The sequence below is a fragment of the Dioscorea cayenensis genome, chromosome 2, assembly GCF_009730915.1.
Source record: "Dioscorea cayenensis subsp. rotundata cultivar TDr96_F1 chromosome 2, TDr96_F1_v2_PseudoChromosome.rev07_lg8_w22 25.fasta, whole genome shotgun sequence".
Taxonomy (NCBI): Eukaryota; Viridiplantae; Streptophyta; class Magnoliopsida; order Dioscoreales; family Dioscoreaceae; genus Dioscorea; species Dioscorea cayenensis.
In genome coordinates this window covers 21,364,912-21,379,525 of record NC_052472.1, presented here as the reverse complement: position 1 = coordinate 21,379,525, position 14,614 = coordinate 21,364,912, and the positions used below count along the sequence as shown (strand labels likewise).

Here is a 14,614-nt window from a genome sequence, read left to right as displayed (position 1 = left end):
GCTTGTTTGAGCCCATATAAAGATTTCATAAGTTTGCATACCTTATGCTTGTTGTTAGAAATCACATACCCTTCGGGTTGATCCATATAAATTTCTTCTTCGAGATCTCAGCACACATTTAGGTTTTATTTAAATTAATCTCACATATTAAAAAAATCAAATACTAAACTTAATTTATTAAAAGATATGGGTTGCCGAAACTAAAATTCACAGTGAATATGTCATAACAAGATTAAAGTTAGCAACATATATGTAATGGTGAATTTTGAAATCCACTAATATATATTTATAGTTGTAACTAGTCTTAGAAATTCAAACCCATACATATGGGTCTATAAGTATTCACGTAGAATAGGCACGTATGATCAAAACGGCCATTAATCAAGGTAAATATCATTTTCCAGTAATAGGTACGTGGTTCGATGAGATTCAAGTCCCTTGAAAGGTTTTGAGCATAGTGGATTAATATTTAGCTAAATTTGGCATATACTGTTCTTATCTTGAGGTTGAGAAAGTGCTATTGAAATCATCACAAATCACCCAAAATAGTCAATTTTGGATATTAATTGTTAGATTTTATATTTTATACTAGTGAGTTCTATATGGGTAACTCAACCCCTATATATAAATTCATTACACTTCTATTACACAACCGATGTGGAACTATATTTTCAACATTAATTACTAATCCTAATTTCATTCCAAACTCATTTTTGAACTATCTATTAGAAACTCATTTTTGAACTATCTATTAGTAGGACCATAGACTATGGTGCAAAACCAGAAAACTCTATTATTTTAGTATATGAATTCCGCTATCTATTAGTAGGACCATAGACTATGGTGCAAAACCAGAAAACTCTATTATTTTAGTATATGAATTCCGCTATCTATTAGTAGGACCATAGACTATGGTGCAAAACCAGAAAACTCTATTATTTTAGTATATGAACTCCGCAGTCGAACAAAAAAAACCCTTATTCCATCTAAGAATCATACCCCTTGGTCCTCTCACGTGGTTCCATGAGAGGGAGAAAAACAGAAGAAATCTAGCTGGCGGAAGACCTAAGGATCTCCAAATTGATTGATTGATATTTTCCACTTTCTACATTATGTTTTTAAACCTAGAGAGTGGTAGTCAGGATTTTGGATATTTTTTTCAATGAATTTATGGATGACTATGGAATGGAGCAGCATGTGAAATGCAGTGTTCTTCTTTGGTATTTATTTATAATAATTCTTAAATTTGGTCCAAGACTTCTGGTCCATGTCTTCGTGGAAGATTTGTGCAATAGTTGGAAAAATATGTTGGAAAGATAGCTTTAGGATTTGGAAATCCATTTATGCATTTATCTTTTATATATATATATATATATATATATATATATATATATATCAAACAGTCAAACTTTGGAATGTGATGAATTTTCTGCCATAATCAAGAACCTTGAAAAACTATAAGATAACAACCACTACTTAGGGGGCGTTTGGTTGGATGTAATTCTAAATACAGTGGATTTCTAATTACAATGTAATTAAAAATACTTGGTTTTCAAAATACAGTGCAGTCAAATCTTGTGTTTGGTTAGATGTAATTGAAATTACTGTATTATAAAATTTTATGTTTGTTTGAAAGGATTTGTAAATCTGTAATTGGAAAATGCATGTGTATATGTGTGTGTATATATGCATATATGTATATATATGTATATGAGTATATATGTATAAATATATGTATATATGTGTATATATACATATATGTATATGAGTATATATATATCTGTATAAGTACATGTATATGTGTGTATGTATATGTATATACATATATGTATATAAATACATGTCTGTATAAGTATATGTATATGTATGTATGTATATGTATATACATATACGTATATAAGTATATATATAGCTGTATAAGTATATGCATATACATATACATATATGTATATGTATACAAGTATATATATCTATATAAGTATATGTATATGTATATGTATGTGCATATATACATATACATATATGGGTATATATATATGTATATGTGTAAAAATATGTATATGAGTATATATATATATATGTGTGTGTATGTGTATATATACATATATGAATATATATGTATGTATATATATGTATAAGTATATGTATATATACATATATGTATATGAGTATGTATATGTATATGTGTAAAAGCACCTGTATATGTTTATATAAATATATAAATGTATATGTATGTGTATGTGTATGTATGCATGTATGTATATATATACATTGGTTTTCAACTCTCAGGATTTGGTTTTACGCCCAATTTGGGCGTAAAACCAAATACACCAAAAAACCTATTGTGATGTAATCCCAATTACATCAGGATTTGCAAATACACTCAAACAAACAATGAATTTCATAAAGTAAAGTATTTGGTTTTACATGTAAAACCAAATACACCCAAACAAACACACCCTTAGTGTAGTGGTATATTACTTGGATAATGAATGTATGAGCTGACCAAGGTCAAATCTCTGAGTCTATATTACTGCTACAGTATTGTACATATACAGTAGATACTGCATGAATACTGTAGTGATACTATTCATTCATTATTTATAGATCCCCTGTGAGAGAATGTCGTTTTCTTCCCCTCCAGAGTTGCAGGGCATGAGAATTTTTTAACTTGGTTTGATTCCTGAAATATCTTCCAAGCGTACACATGATAGGAATCTAATTGCCCCATGTGACATTTGACCAAGTTAATAAATTTTTAAAGGGTTATTAAGCCACTGCAACTAGTGCACCTCCGTATTTGTCTGTCTCTTGACACCCCATTATAGGAGTAGAGCTTGTCGTCTTTGTAAAAAAAAACTATAAGATAAAAAATATTAATATATTTTTTAAAAATGAAATACACATGGAAACGAAAAAGAAAAGTGCTTAATTAAATCAAATTTAACATAGAAACAATTAACCTAATATGTCTCCTTATGTCATCTTTCCCAAGAGTTAAAAAAAGGAATGCAATGATTGGTTTGGGATAACATCATAATTAAAATTTACTTTAAGCAACAAACATTATAAAATGTTTTTTTTTCCTTCGTCAAAAGCTAGGTTAACTTTTATTATTGAAAAAAATTAAAATATTATATTTTCTTCGAAAAAAAATTGATAACTTTTGTCATTGAACAAATAAAAGTTGTTGTGACCAATAAATATAAAAAATTGTATGGTTCAGAATTTTTTTTATTTATGGTTGTGTTGTCGTTCTACATCTATAATTTTATTATTTGTAATTATTTTTTTATTATAGCAACAATCATTATATATATCAAGAGCGTGCATACGAACCGAAAATTAGTTATCTAGCCCATACACCCTTAGCTAGTGATGAGAGGATTTGGGTTACGAGCCTGCACTCACAACCACTGATCAGTTACCACCAATGCTTCTAAAGAGTTTTGAATTTGAAATTTTTAAATATCTCACCCTCATTTTCACATCAAGAAAAATGACGCTAGGTTATGAGTCCTTTAGTATTTGTAATCATTCTTTTTCATTATCTTTTTCTCTTGAATAATGTATGAATTTAAAATAAAAAAAATAAAAACTAGTTAAAATAACAAATAATATTATGTCACAATTAAAATTTATAATAGAATTTCAAAAATTATACTTGTCATTCATATCAGGACACCCAGAATAAGAATTTAATTATTTCCCTAAGTACACCATCAAAATTATTTTTTTTAAATAAAATGTGAACAAGTTATTCGGAGATACACATGAGAGTGGAGTTAATAGTTCAACACATTTATACTCTCGATTTATGTGAGCTGAAATTCAAACTTGTTTTTTTGGCAAGACACATCATATAAAAAATTAGTCTTTCATAATCTTTGTATTAGCTAGTTATCTTAAAATTTTAATTTTAATTTTAAAAAAAAATTGTAAAACCGTCATATAAGAATTTCATATGTAATTGTTCACTATAAAATCTACCAAAAACCAAGGCCAAACAAGACACTCATTCTAATACTAACCACAAATTCTCTCTCTCTTAAGAATGAACACAAACACTTGCTGTGCAACATCCATGGGGCACACCAAGGATCTTCGGGTCTATTGGTACACGGGTCACCGATAGAGCTCTCATCGAGTAGTGAGAGTTCGATTCACGGCTGAAGGCACATTTCTGGGAGTTATGAATAGTGGTTGTGTACTGGTGGTACCAGCGCCCATATGAGCGCGGCCCCATCCCCATTTGTTCCACCGAGGCTTGTGCACGCCCCTAGAGTCTCTAGTGGGTTCGCCCCGCTCCTCTTCCTCAAAAAACATCCATGGTGATGGCAACAATCAACTAGATAAAGATCAAAGAACAACAATATGAAGATTAAATGAACTATCAGACAAGGAAGAAGATGAGCAAAGAACCGAGATTCGGAGAAACTCGTGAAAACAATCTCACACTCACACGACCCATTCACATGTCTCCTTACATTATCTCATCATACATAACCCCTTTACCAAGGACCCCGACAACCCACATGGCCTCCTTTGACTAAACACACAAACAAGGACTCAATTAACCAGATACAAACAAGATAAACTATTGCCTCGAACTTAGACACCCAAACCTTGATGATTAAATCCTAGCTTTCCATTTCAATTCCACAGTTCCCTCCATAAACCAACTATTTCACTTCTTCAGCTTCTTCAGTTCATTCTGAATTTCAGTATCCTTGATGTCTTCAGTCACTCCAACATTTCTTCCCCTTGATTGAAGACTACATATACCCAGAAGATCTCTGAACTTGTAAAGCTTCTTAGCATCAACACATTTTGTAAATATGTCAGCTAACTGTTCTTCAGTATTACAAAACAATAATTGAATTGAATTCTCTGTCACAAGTTCACGAATGAAATGATATTTCACATCAATGTGTTTTGTTCTCCCGTGAAGCACCGGATTTTTTGCAATTGCAATACAGGATCTGTTATCACACCATATTGGGATTGGATCATCAAAAATTTCTCCACAGTCTGATAAAATTCTTTTGAGCCATAAGCTTTGACAACATGCTCCACATAAAGCAACATATTCTGCTTCAGTTGAAGACAATGTAACTATTTCTTGTTTTTTTGATATCCAAGAAACAATACCTGATCCAAATGTGAATGCAGCCCCTGTTGTGCTTTTCCTATCAACCAGATTTCCACCCCAATCACTGTCAGAGTAGCACATTAATTTGCATTCATTTCCTCTTTCATAGTAAATTCCAAAATCCATAGATCCTGCTAAATATCTAAGAATTTGCTTTGCAGCTCCATATTGATTTCTTGTAGGTTGATGCATAAACCTAGAAAGCAAATTAACTGAAAAAGCTATGTCAGGTCTAGATTGAGTCACATAAATTAATTTTCCAATCAGCTTTCTGTATGCAGTGATATCTGCTGGTTCTGCTTCATCAAATAGATTCAATTTTGCATTGGTACACAAAGGTGTGGAAGATGGCTTACAGTTGAACATATTAAAGCTTTTAAGCAGATCTTCTATATACTTCTTCTGTGACACATGAATTCCTAATGTGTCTTGTTTAATCTCCAAGCCCAAGAAATAAGAGAGTAAACCCAAATCAGTCATTTCAAAATTTCTCTTCATATCATCTTTGAATCTATTCATCATTTCAAGAGAAGGACTCATATAAATCACATCATCAACATATATGCAAACTATGATCATTTCTTCCTTTTCTCCAACCTTCGTATATAAAGTATGTTCTGTCATGCTTCTCTTGAACCCTTGTTGCTGTAAATATGCATCAAATTTTCCATACCAGGCTCTTGGAGCTTGTTTTAATCCATAGAGAGCTTTGTGCAATTTATAAACCATTTGTTCTTTTCCCTGAATTACATATCCCTTAGGTTGTTCAACATAAACTTCTTCTTCAATTTCCCCATTCAAGAATGCAGATTTTATGTCCAATTGGAAAATTGCCCAATTCTTGTGAGCTGCCAGAGCAATTAGAAGTCTGATAGTATCCATTCTTGCCACAGGAGCAAATATTTCTTCATAGTCAACACCATATTCTTGTGTGTAACCTTTAGCAACCAATCTAGCTTTGCATTTGTCGACTTCACCATTTGCTTTGTATTTTCTTTTGAAGATCCATTTTACCCCTATTATTTTCTTTCCTGGTGGTGGAGAAATTAATTCCCAAGTATGGTTTCTATTAATAGAAGATAATTCAGCATTCATTGCCTCTCTCCATTCTGGAATTCTCTGAGCTTCTTCATAAGTTACTGGATCAGAAACATTTAAAACAAAAGAACAATTCTCATAAATTTCTCTGAGTGTTCTAATTTTTGCTGGTGGACTGTCTTCACTTTGATCATTACTTGATGCACTTTGCACTTCTGTATCACTGTTGCTTGTTGAATCTGATTCCCTTGTAGTATCTATAACTCTACTGCCATCTGCTAAGTTATTGCCAGAACTGTTACCAACAATTGGTACACTTGATGAGATAATTCTGTGAGAAGATGAATTTTCTGATTCCCACTCCCAATGTTTCTGTTCATCAAACCTGACATCCCTGCTAATAATAATTTTTCCAGTAAGAGGATCAAACAGTCTGTAAGCTTTAGAATCATGACAGTAACCAACAAAGATGCATTTTTGAGCTCTAACATCAAACTTCTGTAAATTCTGTGTTGGAATTTTTGTATAAGTAATGCAACCAAAGATTTTCAAATGTGAAACCCTGGGTTTATTTCCAAACCAAGCCTCATATGGAGTTCTATCCAAAATTGCCTTAGTTGGAGACAAATTGGTTAAATAAACAGCAGTTGATATAGCTTCAGCCCAGAAATTAGTTTGTAAGTGCTTGTTATTTAGCATGCTCCTGGCTTTCTCCACTAATGTTCTATTTTTCCTCTCAGCAACACCATTTTGCTGAGGGGAATAAGGTGCTGTGAATTCATGATTGATTCCATAATTTTCACAAAACTGTTTAAATTGATTGGACATGTATTCACCTCCTCTATCTGTTCTTAACACTTTTAATTTTAGACTAGATTGTCTTTCAACTAGAACCAGAAATTTTTTGAAGCAGGCAAACACTTATGATTTATTTTTAACAAAATAAACCCAACTCATTCTACTAAAATCGTCAATGAACAGCAAGAAGTACCTGGATCCTCCAAGTGAATCTACTTGCATGGGGCCACATAGATCAGAATGCACCAATTGTAACCTTTCTTTGGCTCTCCAAGACTTTCCAGAATAAAATGGTTGTCTTGATAACTTGCCAAAAATACAAGATTCACAACAGCTGAACTGTTTCACCTCAGGCAGTCCAATAACCATTTGTTTATGATGCAGCACTTGTAGACTTTCGAAATTCAGATGACCATATCTATCATGCCATAATTGAGAATTTCCACTGTCTGATATAGCAGCATTTGTTTGCCCAATTTGTGAAAATTCAATTGGAAATAAATTATTTTTGTTCTGATTCACAACCATCAATTGAATACCAGCCTTTTCGTCAATAATTCTGCACCTCCTCTTTTCAAATATCAACTGATAACCATTAGCAATTAATTGACCTACACTAAGTAGGTTATGAGCTAAATTGGGCACATATTGGACATTATGTATCAATTTTGTTTCACCAATCTGAGTAGTCACTGCAACAGATCCTTTCCCAGCCACCTGCATTTCTTTATTATCTCCCAGTTTGACCACATGCCTTTGATTCTCATCTAATTTGAAAAATAATTCCTTCCTTCCTGTCATATGACTGGAACAGCCACTATCAAGCAACCAAATTGAAGGATGTGGTGAACGAATTTCAGTATGCACCATGAAGAGACCTCCAAATTCTGCATCAGTATTCTTACCACCACTAGAGCTTGAGCTTTCTCCTATATTCCTGTCTTTATACCAACAATTTGACTGAATATGACCAAATTTTTTACAGTGATAATACTGTACATTTCTCAAATTACCTCTAGCAGGCCTCTGATAGTTTAATTAACCACTTTGATCTGCAGAATTACTTCTTTGATTACTCTCTGTGGTAACATCATTACTAAATCTGCCTCTGCTTCTGCCATAATTCCTTCCCCTTCCTCTTGAGAAGCTCCTGCCTCTCCCACGATTGAAATGCCAATCCTCACTGCTAGTTGATTCTCCCTTCATGATGAGAGTTTTGTCTTCTGAGTTACTTACAAGAACCTTCTCAACAGACACATCATCTTGACTTAACAACAAATTTTCATGAGCTTGAAGTGAGCCAGCTAACTCATCCATAGTTAATTTTGTAAGATCCTTAGCTTCACCAATTGCTGCAACTATGAAATTGTATTTGGGACCCAGGCTTCTAAGAACTTTCCCAACAACAAGAGATTCAGATATTTGATCTCCTAACCCTTTCATCTGATTAACCAAATCAGTAACTCTAGCAATATATGCCTGAATTCCTTCATTCTCTTTTTTGTGTAAATTCTCGAAGGATTGCCTCAAAGCTTGGATTCTCAACGCCATGATCTTTGGACTTCCTTGAAATTGGATTTTAAGAGCATCCCATGCTTCCTTTGCAGTGTTGGCAGCTGCAATTCTAGAAAACAAGGAACGTTGTACACCCTGCTGAATAAGAAATAAGGCATGAGCATCCTTCTGTCTATTTCCTTCTACCTTTGCTTCTTCTTCAGAGAAACCTTTTTCAACCACTTCCCATAAACTATTGCAGCGAAATAAAGTCTTCATCATGATACTCCAGTGATCATAATCTTCTCCACTGAACTGAGGCACTAAAGGATGAGACAAACCAGAATAACCAGATGAACTGCTACTTGAAGCCATCCTGAACAAGAGTGGGGCTCCTTCTTGCTTTTGAACTTCTTGAACCGGGCTCTGATACCACTTTGATGGCAACAATCAACCAGATAAATATCAAAGAACAACAATATGGAGATTAAATGAACTATCAGACAAGGAAGAAGATAAACAGCAACCAGAGATTCAGAGAAACTCAGGAAAACAATCTCACACTCACACAGCCATTCACATGTCTCCTTACATTATCTCATCATACATAACCCCTTTACCAAGGACCTGACAACCCACATGGCCTCCTTTGACTAAACACACAAACAAGGACTCAATTAACCAGATACAAACAAGATAAACTATTGCCTCGAACTTAGACACCCAAACCTTGATGATTAAATCCTAGCTTTCCATTTCAATTCCACAGCTCCCTCCATAAACCAACTATTTCACTTCTTCAGCCTTCTGCTCATTCTCGAATTTCAGTATCCTTGATGTCTTCAGTCACTCCAACACATGGGGCACATAATAGCATTCGACAAGGTGATGGACATCGCGGTGGCCTCTCGTTGGTGATGACGCTGAAGGCTATGATGGGAGCATTCTATTTGTGAAGACATATGGAGTGACAATGTTTGAGCATGAGAGGACAAAGACCCAAATTTCAGTGAGATGTTCAATAAAGCCATGCATGTTCAACCAGACCATCATGCTCATGAAGAAGATACTTGAAAACTACAAGGGCTTTGAGAACCTCAATGCGCTTGTGGTCATGGTGCTAACTCTGGGTATCATCCTCTCTAAGTACCCACACATCAAAGCCATCAACTTTGATTAATTACCTCATGTAGTCTCTCTAAAACAAAACACATTTAAGATTAATCTTGATCTTATTTAACTTGTAGTTATTTCTATATATATATATATGTTTAGAAACCATGCATGCATGGATATTTACATTAATAAAAATAATTACTTGTGATTATTTGCATGCAGAAGTGGAGTTTGTAGGGGGAGACATGATTGTAAGTGTACCAACTGGTCATGATGCATGCCATCTTCATGAAGGTTTGTCAGTTTTAGTTACTAGCTAGTACAATTGTGTGCGTGTGCATGCGGTGGATGGTAAATGATTGGAGTGATGAGCAATGTTTAAAGATATTGAAGAATTGTTGGGAAGTATTGGCAGATGATGGAAAGGTGTGATTGTTAAGTAGAGAATGTTGTTGCTGAAGTTCCACAAGACAGTGATGATTCAAGGAATAATTCTCTGGCTGATCTTGTTTTGTTGGCTTGCTTTGCTGGAGGAAAAGATAGGACTGAGGAGTATGATCATAATAGAGTGGATTCTCAGTGTTCAAATTACTAGTAGATGAAATTAAATTACTTAATTGTTATATTATGCATCATGTGAGTGAGAAGCAAATTGAAGATTAAGATCAGTGAAATGTAATTAGTTAATTACTGTCCAGTGATTTTTTTTTTTTTTAGAATATTTATTTTTGCACCAGGTGTGAGAGCATCATACTGACTAGAGCAACATAATGTCCTTCTCTGCAAGGATTTGTCTCTTTATGTTGTCCTTTGATGTCAATAATTTTTGCAAAATGAGTTAACTTGTTCCAAATAAAGTATTGAATGTTATACATCAAACTGACTAGAGCTAGATTGGTTCAGTTCATAAGAATCAGTTATAAATCTTATTTATTCATATAAAACTAGGGATAAAATTAATATACCTCAAAGAAGATATCACTATCCTCCATTTTAAGACAGAAACTTGGAACAAGTTCAATTCTACTAAAACTCAATTATATATGATTGATGAAACAAATAGAATTAATTAAACCAAGAATCACTTCTCTGTTTCATAAAGTATGAAAGAACAAAAAGAGTAACATAATGAGTTCAATCATTATAGAAACAACTTTAGAAGACAAGCTTGATTATCTCATAATTTTTAAACATTTATTATTAGATATATATTCTAGGGTTTGAGAAAGGAAACAAAGTGCAACAACTGAGACTTTCAAGTTGCAGGGAGAGACAGAGAGAGTTCATTCCTCTGGAGAGACCCACCATGAAATAATTGAATGGTGATGAAGTTGCAAGAGAATGTTAGTCATTTGTCAGGACCCTAATGGACACAGTATGGGGCCTTTGATACCCTTGTCTTTATCTAACCCTAAAAAGTCTTTTGGAAGTGAATAAGTACTTGGTAATAACAATATACTGATGATGATGATGATGATGTATGTATGTTTGTAGAAAATTGAAAAAATTCTAATGATATAAGTGGTGAAAACCAAATACATAAGACAAAAAATTAAAGGAATATAAACTTTTAGCTTTCATATTTAAAGCCACTTTATCTATAATTTCTACTCTTCTCTATCTTCAGATTTTTCTTGTTGAAATTTAAGTTTTTAAGAGTGACTTGTAGTAAACATTTAATTGAAATATGACAAAGGGTTTTTCTTTAACTTGTTTATTATTAGAGTTAACTTTGATGTTTATTCAATAGTTCTTTATATAATTTAAGAATGCAAGAGGGAAAAGCTTAAAGAGTCATAATAGACTTCTTTCTTAGTTGTTTTGTTATTAATATTTTTGTACTTTCTTATGCTAAAAGAATGAAAATGATTGTGAGGATTTTTTTTCTTTTTAATGATATTTTTAGATAAATAATTTTTACTAGTGACTATTTTACCAAAGTCTGTTTATTTCTATGTATTTAATTTTTGTTGTATTATTTGGTTTGGTTCTAAGTTCTAACCTTCAGTGCAATTGTTTAAATTACTGTTTATATCCATTCAATACAAGTGAATTGCAGGACAAAGTATTGTACTAGGTATGGCAGAAGTCTCAAAGTTAACAAAAGTTGAAAGCAACAAAATGGTTGGATTTTTCGGAATTATTATTTTAAAAAAATGCTTCTTAAATGTATGCATGCAGAGAATAAATACAAGCTGAAAATTAAAGTAAATTCTTTTAAAAAAATAAAAGAAAATGTTCTCATTATATATATATATATATATCGCATTTCTTATTCTTTGTACAGCTTCTAATTAAAAAGAAAATTCTTTTATGCCCTTCTTCTTATTTTTATTTTTTATTTTTTTTATATTTTTTATAACAAGCATATTTCCATTGCGTATTTTTATTTATATCTCAGTAGTATATTGAAAAAGTAAATTTTTCGATCTCGGTATAAAAATCGAAATATCTTAGCTATTTGATTATTCGTATAGTGATCTCGTATTTTAATTATTAACTTTTTATAATTATGTCTTTTTATAGTATTTTAAAATTATTTTTATGAATATTAAATAAATTATTTAAAAATTAATGTATAACTTTAAAAGCATTCCTAGTGGAAATTTTTCTTATATTCCTACAATTTTCTCAATAAAAGTTTTTGCACATGCACTACTATTTTTAAAAGCAAATGATTTTATTGGAAAATTTATTTATAAATTGTTTTCTGGGGCTCATAATTATTGGTTGATTGATCATCCATCTTATTTGCTATTAGTGGGTCATCAAGTGATAATCATTGTTCCTTTTGATCATGTGAATAAATAATTGATGTATTTGAACTTTTTGAGTCATAGTACAGTTGCGGAAATAACTTTTAGATAAGTTTATTAAGTTTTATAGATCAAAAATATTTATATTTTTGCAAAGATTAAATAATTATTATATTATTATATTACATTTTGTTATAAAATTGATTATTTTTCCATTTTAGCCTTCATCAAAATTGTTAGTTAATTTTTCACCAATAATTTTTATATAATTACTTATATTAATTTGGCAAAGATGTAATTTTTTTTTTAAAATTTATCATGAGAAAGATGAGAATTGACAAATCCTACCTTATAATCATTTTTCAGAATTAAATATATTACCTAGTTAGGTTTGCATATATATATATATTTACAGATATACCCTTGGCACAAGAGTTCTCTTCTTTGTCTCTCATGCCTCTTCTTTTCTTTTGTCCACTCATGAGATTGAATGGAAGATAGATAGATACATATTATTTATATATATGAGGACAAACTATTTATAATATTTTTAGATTTTAAATTAAAAAACGTACTACATCATTAGATTTACATTTAACGGTGACCATCATTTATATACAGTACTGAATATTGTCAAATAACAGTAAATCTGCAAAATCTCTATACAAGTAATAATCATTAGATAATAATCTAACGGCTTATCAAACATTTTAAGAGAACAGTAATCCGTGTAACTACGCATTTGATATTTATCCATCATCTAACGGCTATTATCAAACATCCTAAAAAAGAAAATTAGCTCAAAAAATACACACTTGATGTTTATTTATATATATATATATATATAAGGGCCAATATTCTATAAACATTAACAGAAATTTGTTTTCTACGTACATTCGTTTATTAACTATTTGATTGAAGTCTAACTATTCCACATCAGTTAAAAACACCAATAATCACCAATAATGTTGTTAAACAGTTTTCTAAACACTAACAATTATAATAAATAATATTATTAATAATTGTAATTTTTTATTTTAAATCAATCAAATTACCCAGTATAGCCATCAAATACTGTTACTTATTTCAGTTATCTACTCTTTTTCTCTCTACACTCTTCTCTCTATCTTTTTTTTTTATCTCTTATATTTTTCATTTTCTCCACATATTAATCTATGAGCGTTTGTAGAGAACATATTCACTATACATACACACATATATATAGGGGTTGCATCATCTGCGAAACGTTCGTAGATTTGAAATCTACGAACGTTGGTATCAACCGTTCGATTCACTATTAAGTTAACAGTATCTTTGTGCACTATTTATAAACACAATAAAAAATGGGATACACAGTGTTTTAATCTAAATCAAAACTAAACCCAAATTAAACTAATTAACCCATCCCTAAACCAAAATTTCGTCTATGTAGCGCAATTAAAGTTACTGTACTCACCTGCCCAGATGATGTTTACCCATATATATATATATATATAAAAAGCAGTCATCATCTATAGAATCAATATATCCATTTGTAATTCTAAATTTTGTTTAGGGGTCTACGTGGAAAAAGAGAGCTCTTAACGAACAAAGGCTACGGACAGAGAAAGGGCATCCTATGAAGAGGGAGAGTAAAAGAGATAAAAGGCAAAAAAGAAGGTATGGTTGTGGGTCCTATAAAATAGTATGGGCCCCACCACATTTTAATCGGACGGCTGTCTTCTTCTATGATGCCACTTGAGTTGCTAAAGCTAGCAAGGTATCCGATGAAGTCTTGTCGGAAAAAGAATACTAAATTTTCTTTATTTAATTAATTATATATAAATAATACACTTAAATAATATATATATTTATATATTTTTTTGGATTTTCTTTATTTTTTTATTTGAAGGACTAAAATGAATATTACAGTTTTTATCAAATTTTAAAAAAATTATCAGAGAATTATTATGTGGTATGGAAACCCATATCTTCAGAATTAAATTTTTTTTTTTTTCCAAATGCTTCCAAGGTGAGTATAGAAATGGAAAGATTCTTTAAATTTACTTAGATTTATGAATTTTAAAATTCTACTCAATAAATTTATGACAAACATTTTGATTATTGAATTTTATATGATTGAAAAAGCAAACCAAAAAAAATGACATTAGGATTGTGCTTTTGGAGATTTTTACATCTAGGCCCCTGAGTTGGTCTTATTATGAGTCTAGTACTCTTTTGGTTTAATTTAATTTTATGTTATTGAAAATATTTCTTGAAA

At 31.4% G+C, this 14,614-nt stretch overlaps 1 protein-coding gene across 1 annotated transcript; it reads right to left on the bottom strand.

The window, feature by feature from the left end:
* Positions 1-4,527: 4,527 nt before the first annotated feature.
* Positions 4,528-8,857, bottom strand: LOC120274764. The gene is made up of 3 exons (XM_039281301.1): positions 8,032-8,857; positions 7,182-7,929; positions 4,528-6,584 (listed from the first exon to the last, which is right to left on the bottom strand). Exons 1-3 carry the CDS (start codon positions 8,855-8,857, stop codon positions 4,688-4,690), a joined length of 3,471 nt encoding a protein of 1,156 aa, XP_039137235.1. The 3' UTR covers positions 4,528-4,687.
* Positions 8,858-14,614: the final 5,757 nt, after the last annotated feature.

What these genes read in the sequence shown, in the direction of transcription:
- LOC120274764 (XM_039281301.1), bottom strand. Translation starts at nt 8,857, where the DNA reads ATGGCTTCAAGTAGCAGTTCATCTGGTTATTCTGGTTTGTCTCATCCT. An exon ending in TAATTCTGCAGATCAAAGTG is followed by an intron (nt 7,930 to 8,031) that starts GTTAATTAAACT and finishes GTTGGTATAAAG; the next exon opens with ACAGGAATATAGGAGAAAGC. An exon ending in GATTCACTTGGAGGATCCAG is followed by an intron (nt 6,585 to 7,181) that starts GTACTTCTTGCT and finishes TATTATTAGCAG; the next exon opens with GGATGTCAGGTTTGATGAAC.